Consider the following 14499-nt stretch of genomic DNA (forward strand, 5'->3'; position numbering starts at 1 on the left):
ACATTCTTGCCTCAGTATATGATTGTACACGAGGTCCTGTGTAAACGTCGAGTGAAGCTGCGATACCATGTATCTCTATAACAATAGGTGGCAGAACTGCAGGTGGGCGCTCAACGCTCTCCACGGATTGTTCGTGGTAGGTTAATGAAATTTCTTAATGCATTTGATGTATTTCTATGCCCCTGGAGAGTGTGTGCGTGCGTGCGTGCGTGCGTGCGTGCGCGCGCGCGCGCGCGCGCGTGTGTGTGTGTGTGTGTGTGTGTGTGTGTGTGTGTGTGTGTGTGTGTGTGTGTGTGTGTGTGTGTGTGTGTGTGTGTGTGTGTGTGTGTGTGTGTGTGTGTGTGTGTGTGTGTGTGTGTGTGTGTGTGTGTGTGTCGCTACTTTCGCCCCGTCTTCGATCCCATGACGTCACATGTGCAACTCATGCATATACCTATAACACGATGTGAAGTGATTCTCCCGCACAGGAGCTTATTGCTGCATGCGTCGCAATGCCTAAAATTGGTGGCGAGAGCAAATGTCACTTCTGTGATGTTCCATTTTCGCGGCTGCATCTTAAAATGACACTGTGAAACATTTCCGCGTAAGCGATTCTGTCTGATTGAAAAAAAAAAAAAGAACAAAAAAATCGTCGGACCCGTTTTAATCGTTGCTAAAAATAAACTGTGCGTTTACACTTCCGTACATTTCCGTTCCCGCGATACATGCGGTACGGCGCACGTGTTTATACTTGTACACAATGTACACACTAGCGGTCACGCATGAAGCAGTCCAACCGCAACTGCAGGAACATAAACTAGCCGCACTCGCATTGATCCCGCACAATGAGGACGGACTAAACTTTTTTATTTTCTCGTGGAAGCAAGAATATCTGGTTATCGAACCTCGATTGTGTTTGCTTGCGGCATTATCGGCTTGCACGCTTGTTTGCTCGGCTGGCACGAGTCTACACTTGGAAGCCTTAATTGCGCGCTATCTTTTCCGCGCTCACATGCGCGTAACAAACAACACCCCGATCTTTCCACAAGCAGATGGAGAACGAAAAAAAAAATTGAAGAAAGGAAGAGCTCTCTACGTCGCAGGCATATAGCATGTGCGACGAAGCGATGCGTTCTTTGTCTGTGCGTATCGCGTGCGAGCAGTCTTGTATACACTACTCGGCACAAAGCCACATGCGCTCGAAGATGTCCACGTTGGGATCTCGTCCTAATTATTTCCAGTCCGTTTTGTTCGTATCGCATTTCCGCTCTTTTTTTGCTGCCTTTTCTTATTCGGCAGCGGGTCTTGCGAGAACCCCGCCTTATCAAGCAGACGACGGCGCTTTAATGACACGGCGCCCCATTAACCCGCGGCCAGCAGCGGCTTCGATGCGCGCTGTCTATAGGGTCTGTACAACACCGACAGCCACACTTGTGAAATCCGGGGCCGACACGTACATGTCGTGTTTGGATAAAAGGTTCTGTTCAGGACTCTAAACGGTAGTTATAGTAACGCGCGTAGCAACGATTCCGCAAAATCACCGTGAGAAAGAAGGACATTCCGTTTATTGTGAACGGCACGGTGTATCGTCTCTCTTTTACGCTTGTATTGTGACAGTACCCTTGTTTCAGACAGTAGCGATCGTTCTATGTCAATACGAAAGGGCCCACACTTGTTTTAGCATCATGATCTGATTGTGGCAGCGGAGACGACTGTAGATGTTGTTTGCACTAGCGTCATAGTGGCATTCATGTTTAAGTCCTGAAAAAGGAGGCGAAAGCCTGGCCGTTTTCCTAACCCCCTTCCCGGTTCCCACGTGTGCTGTACCAGGTAGCCTGTGTACCCAAAGATGGATCGTGGCGTCACATGTGACGTCACGTACCGCAATCTAAACTTGAAAAGGCAGATCAGGAAGGAATCATTCTATGAAAACTCAAGAAGTGTCCTTCTCTTTGATGCTATAGATCAAGATGCAAGAAATAAAGGACACGTAAAAAAAAAAAAAAAAGACACATGTACAGGGTGTGTTAAATCGGTAGCAACAATTGAAAACGTCGTACTGAATGTGGTGTCATCCGTCCGAATGTCGACGCAGGCGCAGTTACTGTCCCCGAGGCCCTATAGGGCTTAAGATAACAATTTGGTCAGGTGAATGAATCTATGGTGGATGTTAGCAAAAAGCGATTGGAAGCATGGTGGCTGAAAAGCAGAGAGGTCACACAAGGTTAGAAACGTACGATTAAAGAAAGCAGAGAATGGAGGCAACTGCCACCACACCGTTTTAAAAATTACTAGGGTTCAACGCTGCTGAACCAAATATTGAGCGAAAGCATTAGCTGCGGGTGACCGAGCGTTCTTCTTCTCTTTTTCTTCTTCCTCAGCCTACATATAAAGCCCCTCTTTAACCAAGCCTTATGAACGTGCCTTATTGGCCTATAGGGGTAACGTGAATGTCAGGGCCCTAGCAGGCTGATTCTGACATAACCGTCCCATGTGAAACGAGAGACCCAAGTTGGCAGCTTCTGCCAGCCCATCTCTCGCTTTCGTGTGTGACGTCACGCGCTGCGCCGCGGCTGCGACCACGCTACGCCGGCCGCTTGAGTTGGTAGCCCAGCTCTCACCCTAGTGTCCCGTGGGGTGTGACGTCACAGCGTCACGTGGGTAAGACGTGGCTACCGGCCGCTCTACGCTGAAGGCTCGAAACCTAGAGTAGTATTGCTTTCTCAATAAAAGGACTCTCCTGTATTCCACCCATTCCATATCATTTGGAAGCTATCTAAAGTAAAGTTCATTTTTTCGTTTCAGGCGACTAGCACTGAATAATAAAAAGTGACTATTACACGATTATTTCTGGCTAAGGTTCTTACTCTCTTTTCATTCATATATGACGAACAAAAAGTATAAAAGTTACAAAATTATCGTTCTGTGCGTGTCCTTTTCACCCTCTCCCAGGAACACTTCTTAGAAAGGCACGAAATGGCGACGGACACGCGCTTATAGACTCGTAACTGAAGTTGCTTACTTCGCAACATGGCGGCAGTCCCTTCTGGTGATATTCCTATCTTGTTTAGTGTTGCCGCCTTCCTAAATAGCCTCACTGCTGTTCCTCTCAAACATGCAACGCATACACTCTTTGTAAATTATGTGGTAATCAGCGGAGCAAAAAATGAGCTCAATTTTCCTGGTTTCCCTCCATGCAGAGTATAATGTCTAAGGTTGGTTGACAATTACGACAAGGATAAATTACGCAAGAAGCATGCAAAAAGGATGTCTCATGCTATGTATACAAAACCCACAACGAAGGGCCTCACCTCCCGTCTTTTTATTTGCTCTTTAGTATTCTACATGTGTCCCCACTTGATTAGCCACTAGAACACGGATTTCCCAGTATCGACACACCATGCAGTACGCCGGCAGGGAGTTTCCACCGCGATTGCTGTGTAACGAGGTTTCTCCAAGGAACAATACCGGGCCAAAGCAGTCTCGGGTACGAACAAAGTCCACAGTAAGCGGAGTTACATTAAATGACACGCGCTGCCCGCGCCTTCTAGTTCTGGGAACATATCGACGACTTGGTTGTACAGAGACCCGCTCGATGCGGTTCGCGTGGCGCGGGCCCGAGTGGGCGGGCAACGGTGAACGAGGAGCGGACATGCGCGACGACTGGTGTTTGTCGCAGATGCAAAGACGGTGAACGCGTATTCGGTGTGTCACTCGTACTCGTGCGTCGGGACTCTACGACCGGGCAACGCTAAGCCCTAGCTGTGCAGGAGCTGTGGGAGGCCGGAGGTAAATATGTGCAATTTGTCGCCTGCGAACGTGCTTCACGCGCTGTTGCTCGGCGCTTTCCGCTGTTGCTACCTCGTCGAATCGATGCTGCGCACGCTTCCGATACGCGTCCTTCACGACCGGGACAGTGAATGAAGAGGATCGCTAACGCCTCACTGCTCTCTCAATCGCGGTGAAGATTTCTTGCGCGAAATGCTCGCAGGCTCGTTGTCGTCAAGAGCACGCTTCGGCTGATATGTCGTCTCTGACAGTTTAGACCGAAAAATGGCCGGTCACTGTACGGTGGGCTACGAACTAAACAGCAATTGGGCACGTGTGTCTGAGTCATGAATCTCAGTCCGCCGACCATTAGAATCCCGAAACCGTCGGCCTGCTGACTAAAATCACAAATACAATCCCATTTTCTATTGTTTCATTAGCAGCGTAGTTATCTTTCTCCCAAAATCTGTTGCCAGCTGCGGCTTATATGGGTATATCCTCCAAACTCCAGGAGCAACCGTCTGTCGGTTGAGCTTCGTACGTCTACCTGTAAAAATACATCTCCGACCTTCGATCAAATGAACCCTAAAGAAACTGCACTCACTACCACTCACCCACCTTTACCCACCGGAAGCCCATGTAGAACCGGAGCGAGAAAATGAAGGCTAAATTCAGTTCAAAAATTAGCGTATGACGCGATAGCGCATGTAGCAGCTCACACATTGAGCCCCGCTTTATCAAAGCCATATGAACTTTCCTGCGTGGCCTAGGGATATACGTGAATGCAAGGGTCCTGTCAAGGTGATTCTGATTATCAACCTCCCATATGAAAGTTGAAGCCCGAATTGGCAACGCCTGCAAAACGTAATGTCCATTTGACACTCTGTGCACTCTATTTCGACAGAGAAGACAAATGACAGCAGATGAACAGGACAAGCGGTGCTCTCAAGACTTAACTGCTTCTACAGCAGGATAAAACACTTTTTAGTTTTCACTTTTTAGTTTCGCGGCCATTTCAGCTGCCAGCTACCGCCAGCCAGCGCCATGATCGGGATTTTTCGCTCACAAAGCCGCCTGCGCCGACACCGTGCTTGAAGTGATGGGGGCCTGAAACGTTGTCGCTTTAAAATGGCAACAATGGAAAGGCGGTCAGTGCGAAAGCGAAATGTCCATTTGACTTTCTGTGCACTCTATTTCGACAGAGAAGACAAATGACAGCAGATGAACAGGACAAGCGGTGCTCTCAAGACTTAACTGCTTCTACAGCAGGATAAAACACTTTTTAGTTTCACTTTGTACACTATTAGAGCGAACTCGCGGCTTCTTATGAGAGCGCGCTGCATTTAGACATGATTTCTTTGTACTGCTGCATTTCTCACTATTCATGTCTACCATATATTGCTGCAAATTGTTGTAATATTTATTCATTCGTGGTCGAAGCCACCGCCGCCTGCCAATGGATTTACCATCTCATTTACGATGTGAGATTCTACCAGATTCGTCAGGGCATTTTGTAGCCGAGCTCAAGTTGTTCCATTATGTTACAAATTGTCGGAGACAGCCATCGTGTTTTATCTCGAAGGTTCTGAGGAAGGCAGCTTTAAATTTAGCGCGGATGAGAGCGACAAGCTCTGTGTTCTCCGTGCATATTCCTTTGCAGGCGCTGTACTCAGCCCTTCATTTACAAACCTTTCAGTGCTTTCCTGACTAGCCAACTGTCGTCGCTACTGACATAGATAGAGGTGCTGAGACTCGCCAAATGGCAGGCCTTCTAAGATGGAGCCCCCTGCTCGCTGTTCCTTGAGTACGTCACTTGTAACTGCTTATACAAACACGACTTAATTAAAACACAGAAGAACGGTATTTTACGTCCTTGAACGGAGATTGTTGGAACGTTGCTCATACTTACCCCAATGTGCATTTTTTGGCACAGTTCTGCGAAATCTATGTTGCGAAAGAATATATTCCTTGGAAGCTTGTAACGTGATGTGATTTACATAGACTCTTTGATGATACTTATGGCCATCAGTTTTGTGCCATTACAGGCATAAAGATGTGCGCGTCAAACACGTGCCCGCCTTCCATGAATTGTGCAGTCACTTCCTTGTTATTATTTGCACTTTCACCTACGGGATGGGTTAATTAGAGATTCCGGTTGTAATGCAATTAAAAAGCCACTGGAGAGGCTTTCGTATTTTTCACACAAAGAAGAGGACGATCACAAACCAAGAACAACAAAAAGGAAGATGTTATCGGTCACGCGCTACCTGTTGCGATGTTTTCGTGCAGGCCGAGAGAAAGAGAGAGAGTGAAACTTTTCATTAGGGAATAACTAAAGATGTGTTAAGAGCAGGATGAAAAAAGCATTAACTCATAAAAGACGACACTCTTCAATATCGCTGCAACAAACATTAAAGGGCTGCTCGTTTTGTTAGCATGCAAAGCGTACAGCTCGACTTGGATGTTGAAAAGAGAAAGACGACGAGAATCTCAGTTGCAATTGGCACAGACCACGTGGTCTCAAGATCAAGAACAGACGCTCCATGTCGTCCACATCTGTCACTCCGTATTCCTCCCCTGGTGACCGAACTCCGCTGGGCAAAGTGAGCAGCTGCTTGGATCCCCGGGCAGGCGTCTCCGCACCGTGGTATCCATTATTTGGTAACGATGTGCGTGGAATGAGGCTACTACTGTGTGCACCGATGTAACTTGTGGCAGCTGTAGTCTCTGCATTTCCGCAAGGAAAGGAAACATGGTGGAAATGACGCACACTTAAGCATGACGCACCATTATTACAGTGATAAGAACCGGAGCTATATCGATGAACCACGCAAATCAAATTGCAGCATCGTTACGATAAAGCACACAACAACGAACGCTGTGATATGAATAGTTGTCTACCAAGCCTGTTCCGGGGGCTATGCGTTAGCGATATCGCAGTGACGCTGAGGCGCTTTCCTGGAGGGACAGATTCTTGAATCTGTGCATTAGAGACAGGGCGGAGTCGTGTCATAGTAAAATAATGGAGTGGCACTGCTTACAGCCAGTGAATCGGATGTGACTGGAAGTTTAACTCCAGAAATAAGGTCAGCATAATTTTCATATAAAATTGCTGAGAATAAGTGGAAGAGAGGGGCTAAGCGGACAAGGAGCTACTGCTAGCTAACGTATTCTCTTGCGCTCCCTGCTCAACACTAAATACTTCTCAATTGAGTATTGCTGTTGTTTTGGATAAAACAACGCATTGTCGCCGCGTCATGGACTGCTGAATACGGTAAAGAGCTTAAAGACGAAACTGACCGCACGAAATAGGGAATACATATGCCCATCATCGTGGTACATCTGCCGTTCCTGTCTATCTGCTGTCATCACTCTAGCTCCGCAGTGCATGTACACAGCTTACTCCGCTGATGCACACTGACAAATACCACGCGCATGCGTCGTAATTTCGCAGGTCAGCCCTTCGTTCAAGGACAGCGTGGCTCCGCTCTTGCCCTGCTGCCGCTCCCGCCGCGTGGACGTCGCCATGGCGCCCCTCAAGCTGGTCGTGTTCGTCGGAAGCTGCCGCGTCGGCCGCTTCGCCGAACGCCTCAAACGCTACGTTACGGCACAGCTCGAGAAAAGGGGACACCAGGTCACCATCATCGGTGAGAGTACAGCGTAATACTCTTCCCTCCTTTCCTCTTCTCACAAACTCACGCGATGGCTCGATCGGAGAAGCTGAGCGCTGTGTAGCTCACAGAAAAACAAGCTGGTTAGTGTCGCGCCTATCGTAGCGGTGCGTCCGTTGCATAACCAGTGCTCCTCCCTGGAGTGTCGCGATAACGGGTACACCGTCTGCGCCAGGTGAAGCTGCTGGCTGTGAATGGTGCCACCGCCTTCTTTCTCGCGTACCGAGCCGCTTAGCTGGCGCAGCGAGGGCGACGACGATGTTTGCCCCCCCGGTGTTCCGTGCGGCTTGTACGAAATCGCCGAGATAAGATCTCTGGTGAACGCGGCCAAGACGCGCAGACGCTTGCCAAACCTCTTTCGTCGCTCAGCGGCCAGGCCTGTGCTGCTAATTCAAGGGAGGTTGGCGCCCGAGCGAACTCGCTATAGCGAAATGTTGCGAACGAGTTGTGGTGTTCTGTTCACTATAATACTCAGATGTTAGTCCTTTCGGAGTATATCTGTGCTGCCATAGCCGTTACTTTAACATAACCGTAAGTTCTCAGGGGACTACAGAAATCATCAGCTCGGTTAGTATCCGCTTGACTGACCATTTGTCGTCAAGACTAGGTGCCAGTCAGTTCCATTTTAGTTGTTTTTGCCTTAGTTTTAAGTTTGTTGATGTTTTCAGAACATGTCGCAAAATGAGAACAAGGACAAAGGGCTGGGTGAAACATAAAACGCATTGATTGCATTTAGGACGCTTCGACTTTGTAATTCGTATCACCTACCTTGGCTTACGTCACCAGGAACGGAAGCGGCGACCATTTCTGTTGGTCGTGGCCTGCATCACCGGTTAGGAAAGCTGCGGCTTTTTTTTTTTTTTTTTTTGTCTCTGTCATTGGTGTCGTTCAGGCGCGGCCTACAATAAGTGTGAAAGGAAGCTGTGAACAATCTTTTTGTTTTTTTTTTTTGGTCCCGGTCTACACCACCGGTTAGGGAAGCTGCGACCATTTTTTGGTGCCCAGCTGCCATTGGTGTCCTCCGCCTCGGCCTATACATCACCGCGAATGGAAGTAGTGACCACTTCTTTTAGTCCCCTGTCAATAATGTCGTCAACCTCGATTAACAAAACTGGGGAGAGGAGCTGAGAATATTAGTTTGATCTCCTGTCATTGGTGTTACCCTCCTTGGCCCATATAACCGGCAAATGGAACCGCGACCAGTGACTGGACCAAACGAGGTGGAAACGGAACCATGTGTTAGTCTTATAGAGCTAGGTTCCCCAATAGTCAGTATACGCTATAGCAATTGCTGGAGTACACAGCTCGCAGCGCGTTGTTACATTTTTTTTTTATTCCCCTTAATCTTCTTTACTGAGCGTGGTCTCTACGTGCATAGTTCTAAAGAACGAACAGGTCCAGGATTATAGGACACCTTTTAATTGCGACGCAACTGTGAGGTATTATAAGGCACTGTTGTACACGATGTGATGGGAATAGCCTAAGTTTCGGTTGAATGGTAGAAATTTGTTTTTAAAACTTTTCCTGCGCTATATATCATCCAAAACCAATGGGCTGCTTTTTAAAAAAATAATTTTGAAGCAACTGCGGAACATTGTATGCTACTTTTATGAACACATCGATGTTACCGTTTTGAGCTTCCTATGTGTAGCGAAATTTTGCTTCTGGGGTTCGTTCCGCGCTCAGAACCAGTAATTCACTCTTTCCGCACGCACGCACGCACGCACGCACGCACGCACGCACGCGCACACACACACACACACACACACACACACACACACACACACACACACACACACACACACACACACACACACACACACACACACACACACACACACACACACACACACACACACACACACACACACACACACACACACACACACACACGCACGCACGCACGCGCACACACACACACACACACACGCGCACGCACACACGCACGCACACACACACACACGCGCACACACACACACACACACACACACACACACACACACACACACACACACACACACACACACACACACACACGCGCACGCACGCACACACGCACGCGCACACGCACGCGCACACACGCACACGCACACACACAAATACCAATGTGATACGTGCGCTTTTGAACACTTGCGGTGCAACTGCATAAAATTTTACGTTATTTTTATGGACCTACTGATAGGAGTGGTCTGAGCTTTCGATACGTGGAAAAGTGTTGCTTCTGAAGTTTGTTTTGCAGTCACAAAAAATAAATTACACTGCCATTGAAAATGTAAACCAATGCAGCTATAGAAGCTTGCCGAGGAAATATCTACGGATATATTTATCGTTATCTTGATGTTAAACAATATGAAAAAAATTAAGTTCTAAAACTCTCTCTCAGGAAATAAAAAAAAAATAAAGAAACATGGAGGGCTCTTAACCTTTAAGAGTTCAACACGATAGCTCCGCTGTCCTTAAACCCCTATGCTTTGAAGATGTTGAATGGATGTAAAGGCTTTGAATCGGGTGGCGGCTCTCGCTATCTGTTGCAGCAGCGCCGTACTATCGAAGGAATTTTGCAGTGAGCACCGCATCGCAGGTAGGTAAAGCTGAAATGTTCTTTGCTACTCGCTTACCTATTACTTCCGTAATTAGTTTCTAATGACGCACATAAACATTAGCTGACAGTCATAAGGCAATGCATACATTAGGTCCGCCTTTATTCGGCGATAGGCAATGTGCTTCTGTGGCAAAGTTGCATGCTCGTCTCGCACTGCGAATAAACGTGTTCGACTCCGCTCGTTTCTACAAAACTTTCATTGTTTCTTTACCTAATTATGATTTTCGCGGTTCAGCCACAACGCCGGTACCAGTTTTTCTGCGACACGGGGCCCTTCACATGCATGCGATTGCTTTGAGACTTGGGACCTTCGATGCACCTAAGGGGACCCATCGGTTTCAAGAAGCACTATATAGTTCTACCAGCTGAACCAAATGTACGCTTCGTATAACGACAAGGCGCTAGACACGAAGCACGAGCTTTGTAATTTTACCCTGGCGTAAATAAATTATATGAAATACAACAGCGCGCATTCAACGTGATGCCTGCGTGTTGCTCTTATGGCGCATTCGAATCTGAACATAGTACGAGTTCGCGGGTTCAATCCCGACCGCGGAAACTCAAATCATACTATGCCGAAACGCAACTAAGCCCATGGACAGACATTTCAGTTCGCGCTTAATAACCCCATAGAGTTCGAAATTAACCCAGAGTATTTCCACCGACACGATCGTCACAGTTCTTAGTGCCTTCCAACGTTAAAGTTTGTTCTTCACACTGTATCGCACAGGGCCGGCACATATGAAGCAATCTGGACAACATGTGAGCGGCCTGATTTGTATCTAATGTTCGCACGTAGTTCGTTCGACCTGTGCCAAACTTTTAATAAATTGTGGAGCGGCCTTCTGTTTGCTTGCATGTAGGATAAACGCGCTAACCGGCTCGGTACATGCACGTCCAAGCGCCTCGCGCGGTGCGTCTGCGGAGAGCCGACTTTCGCTTGGGCGGGCCAGCAGAGCCGTCTGCGCGCGAGAGCGTGGATTAACGGCCGGCCGCGTTTGAGCGCCGTTAGATGCAGAAACAGTGCGTATCGCTCGCTCGTGCTTCGCAAGACCTCCCTGTTTTATATGCCGATATTATACAGCTGCGGCTTTGTTTTTTTCTTTTCTTCTTATATACATATATTTTACGCGGACTGCGATGTATGTAGGGCCGAGAGGTTGGCTTCGCAACCACAATGTGTTTCCAGCCGTTGCGGCTAGCGCAGTTGGCATTTCGGTAGGCTAAAGCTGGGAAACCAGACTAAAAAAGAAAAGAAACACACACACACACAAAAAAAAAACATACAGAACTTCTCAGTTGGTTTTGTAAGGGCAGATACTCTGAAGCTGTAGCGCAACGCGAAACGGACAGAAAAGTCGTAGAATACGGAGTAGCCCGGCTGCTTCATATTCTACGGCTTCACATTTTTATTTTTTTTTTTTAGTTTTCAGTTTTGGTTCATAAAACATGCTCTATCCAAGGACGAGCAGGGAAAAGCCGTTATAGAACATAAGGCCTGCCCTCCTATACAAAATAAAAAGAAAGCAAACATTCAAAGCATATGACAAGGGCCAAAAATATATCACGGAAAGGAAGCGGAAGCTAAAATGACAGTACTATAATGCACACGACGGAACAGCTCTCCGCAAAAAGAAAACAATATTTTTTGACGCAATAATGCTAAGAGAATAGCATATCACGCACAGCTCTTTTATAGCTTCGGCTATTTCTTTTTTCTATTGCGATAGAAAGCAACTGGGAGTAAACATTTAGAAGTCGCGGTACCTGCCATCCTGAAAACCTGCTTGAGCTATACGATTTCCACGGATTCCATAACAGAATTCTACTTTGTGGCTTATAATTAAAAAAATAATTTGTTTTATTTATTTTCTACAAAGGCTGTACATTATACGTCTCACATACGGATGAGGTAGTACTTTACACGAGCAGCATTTGACAAAAGTTAGGAGCTTATGACGTAAGTCGTCTAGCAAGTGCTCGTTTAGCACTCGTGGAAGTCCTCCCCGTTGGGGAGGGTGAGTCTACACACTTCCTCGACTTCGGGAGGTTTGGTACGCTGAAAACGCATTACGAGCCCCAAGATATGGCCCAGAAGCCGAGAACTTGGACTCTAAACTTTCGAAAAAGTTTGTATGCTTAAAGGGCCCCTGAAATGCTGTCTAATCATCTGGTTATGTGACGCTACGAGGCCACATGAGATGGCCGCCTTGCCACGAGTTGCCAGTTCGGGCAGCTTCTTTCAGATGGGGGTGTAAACTATGGTAATAGAGCCCGGGACACTATAGAATAGCGAGTCAGACATGTCATCCTTATATCTCAGCAGTCACGATAGTACGATCTGATTGAAGAGGGGCTTTTTATCTATCTTAGGTGGTCCTCAACTTAATAAAGTTGGTTTGTGGGGTTTAACGTCCCAAAGCAACTCGGGCTACTAGAGACGCCGTAGTGGAGGACTCCGGAAATTTCGACCACCTGGGGTTCTTTAACGTGCACTGACATCGCACAGCACACGGACGCCTTGCTTTTCGCTTCCACCGAAAGGCTGCCGCCGAGGCCGGGATTCAATCCCGCGTCCTTGGGAACAGTAGTCGAGCGTCGTAACCACTGCGCCACCCCGGCGGGGCAACTTAATAAAGTGGTGTGTTTGTTAATGAATTTGTGTTTGACATAGCAGAGGAACGAATGAATCGATTAGTGATCAAGCGAGTAATAAAATGAAATCTGTGCGAACGAGGACGCCCCAGGGAAGCCGACAGACGGTTGTCATTAAGGCTATCGCGTCGTACCCTTAAACGAGGAGCTTACGTGTCCCTCCAATTTTAAGGCGAAAACCTTTATTGCCTCATCGTTGTAAAGCTTGCGGCTCTAATTGGTCGAGAGGTGATGTCATGGAGGTCTCGACCAGTCACAGAGCACCACCACAGTATGCGCGAATGCGTGCCTAATATGGCCATATTTCAGTCAATGATCAATTACCATATAATGAATAATTAATTAATAATTGCGGAATACTAATTAATCACTAAGTACCAATAATGCCTAATTAGCTTACAATAACTAATAAATGACAGTTGCGTATTTAAAATAATTACTTATGAATGCCGCGCACCCGGTAAAGTCAACTACACAACAGTAAACGTAGAACAACATGCGAAGATACAAGGAGCGCGATTTCTTCGCTGCCAAGCGGAATTCACTGAATAAATGCACTCGCAGAATGTGAAAGAGTAGTCGCTCGCTTTACTCGTAGCAGCATTCGTCGCTGCATTCGCAACAGCCGCGTAGCAGAATGCAGCACTCAGGCTTTCGCCTTTCATCACTTTATAGTCGCAAAGTGTCCTCGAATCTTTATTTCTTCTTTTGTCCGCCTGTATTACGTGTATGAGCACCGCGAAGCGGCACCAAATATTCTCTCGCCTTATTCTGCATGGACTTTACGGCATGAGTTTCACGAAAAAAAAAAAAGAAATCCTGTTGCAACGGGCCACATCTCTTTGTGAGCCTGTGTTATGCCCGCAGACACGTGAGTGTACATGTACATGCTTGGCTTGCCGGGCAGGATGCACATGGCTTGCATCGCGGAACAGCGCGATGCAAAGCACAACGTGATGCCAAGATCGTGCCGGATGAAACGCACAACCGCGGATGTTTGCGCTCTGGGCGCGCTGCGGCAAACACGCCCAAAGCGGCCGCCGGACGTGCACACAAGTGCTGTTCACATGGCGCCAAAATAACTCCCCACCGTGAGAGAATGCAGGGAACATATTGCGCGCTTATGTGCTTCAGCGGTGTGAAAAATTCGCCGTAGCTCCGGTTTAATTTTGGAGTGAAGGAGAAAGATATGCGCGCCACACGTTCATGTGCGAATGCTTGTGCACTGATCAAGCAAATGCCCCTTCTCTGCTTCGCCTCTATGTCTTAATCCATCTGAGGATAAATGAAATATATTCACATGTTCTCCAACATATAATTATGTCTTTCATAGTTGCGCTGCCTAACAGTTTTACCGGTGTTACATGTTCTTTTTCTGTGAAATCATCCTGATTTGTACCAAGTGCAAGATGGAGGCCATGCATTTTGGAGTTGAGCGAGAAACAGTATCAGAACTTATTCAAAATGTAAAATATTCGAGGAAACAGCAGCGTCATCTGCTGCAGACGCTGTCATGGCCTTCTTTTTCAAGCATTTAAGATAATGTAAATATTAGTAATTGGTAGTGGTGTCTGTTATAGTGGTAACCGAGACTGCTCTAGGTGCGTTCAGGCACCGGCTTGTCGATTGCTAGTGCCCCGCAATGCAGTGTGGTCGCGAGCAGGTCAGTCACTTGCGTGATGTCACGCCAATGTACCGGTGCATAACCCTCGGTTTTCTTGACGACACATGGGTAGCACGGTTAGCATGTCTAGGTACCTCTCGAAACAAGTAAAAATATTGTATTGAAGTGTCAGCGGAAGGTCACCGCTTTGTATACAAGTC

At 47.3% G+C, this 14499-nt stretch overlaps 1 protein-coding gene across 5 annotated transcripts in view; it reads left to right on the forward strand.

Moving 5' to 3' along the window:
- Positions 1 to 14499, forward strand: part of LOC146208560 (uncharacterized) — an 88513-nt gene that overhangs the window by 37323 nt on the left and 36691 nt on the right. For 3 of the 5 annotated variants that reach the window (XM_084594890.1, XM_084594909.1, XM_084594900.1), the window contains exon 2: positions 7202 to 7394. In XM_084594890.1, the coding sequence (XP_084451016.1) occupies positions 7274 to 7394 (121 nt within the window). In that variant the 5' untranslated portion in view covers positions 7202 to 7273. Of the gene's footprint in view, positions 1 to 3645; positions 3769 to 6999; positions 7022 to 7201; positions 7395 to 14499 lie in introns of those variants that run through there. The other 2 variants (XM_084594917.1, XM_084594926.1) reach the window with 2 other exon arrangements.

This window comes from Amblyomma maculatum, chromosome 1 (assembly GCF_055883805.1).
Source record: "Amblyomma maculatum isolate TAMU_Amacu chromosome 1, ASM5588380v1, whole genome shotgun sequence".
Taxonomy (NCBI): Eukaryota; Metazoa; Arthropoda; class Arachnida; order Ixodida; family Ixodidae; genus Amblyomma; species Amblyomma maculatum.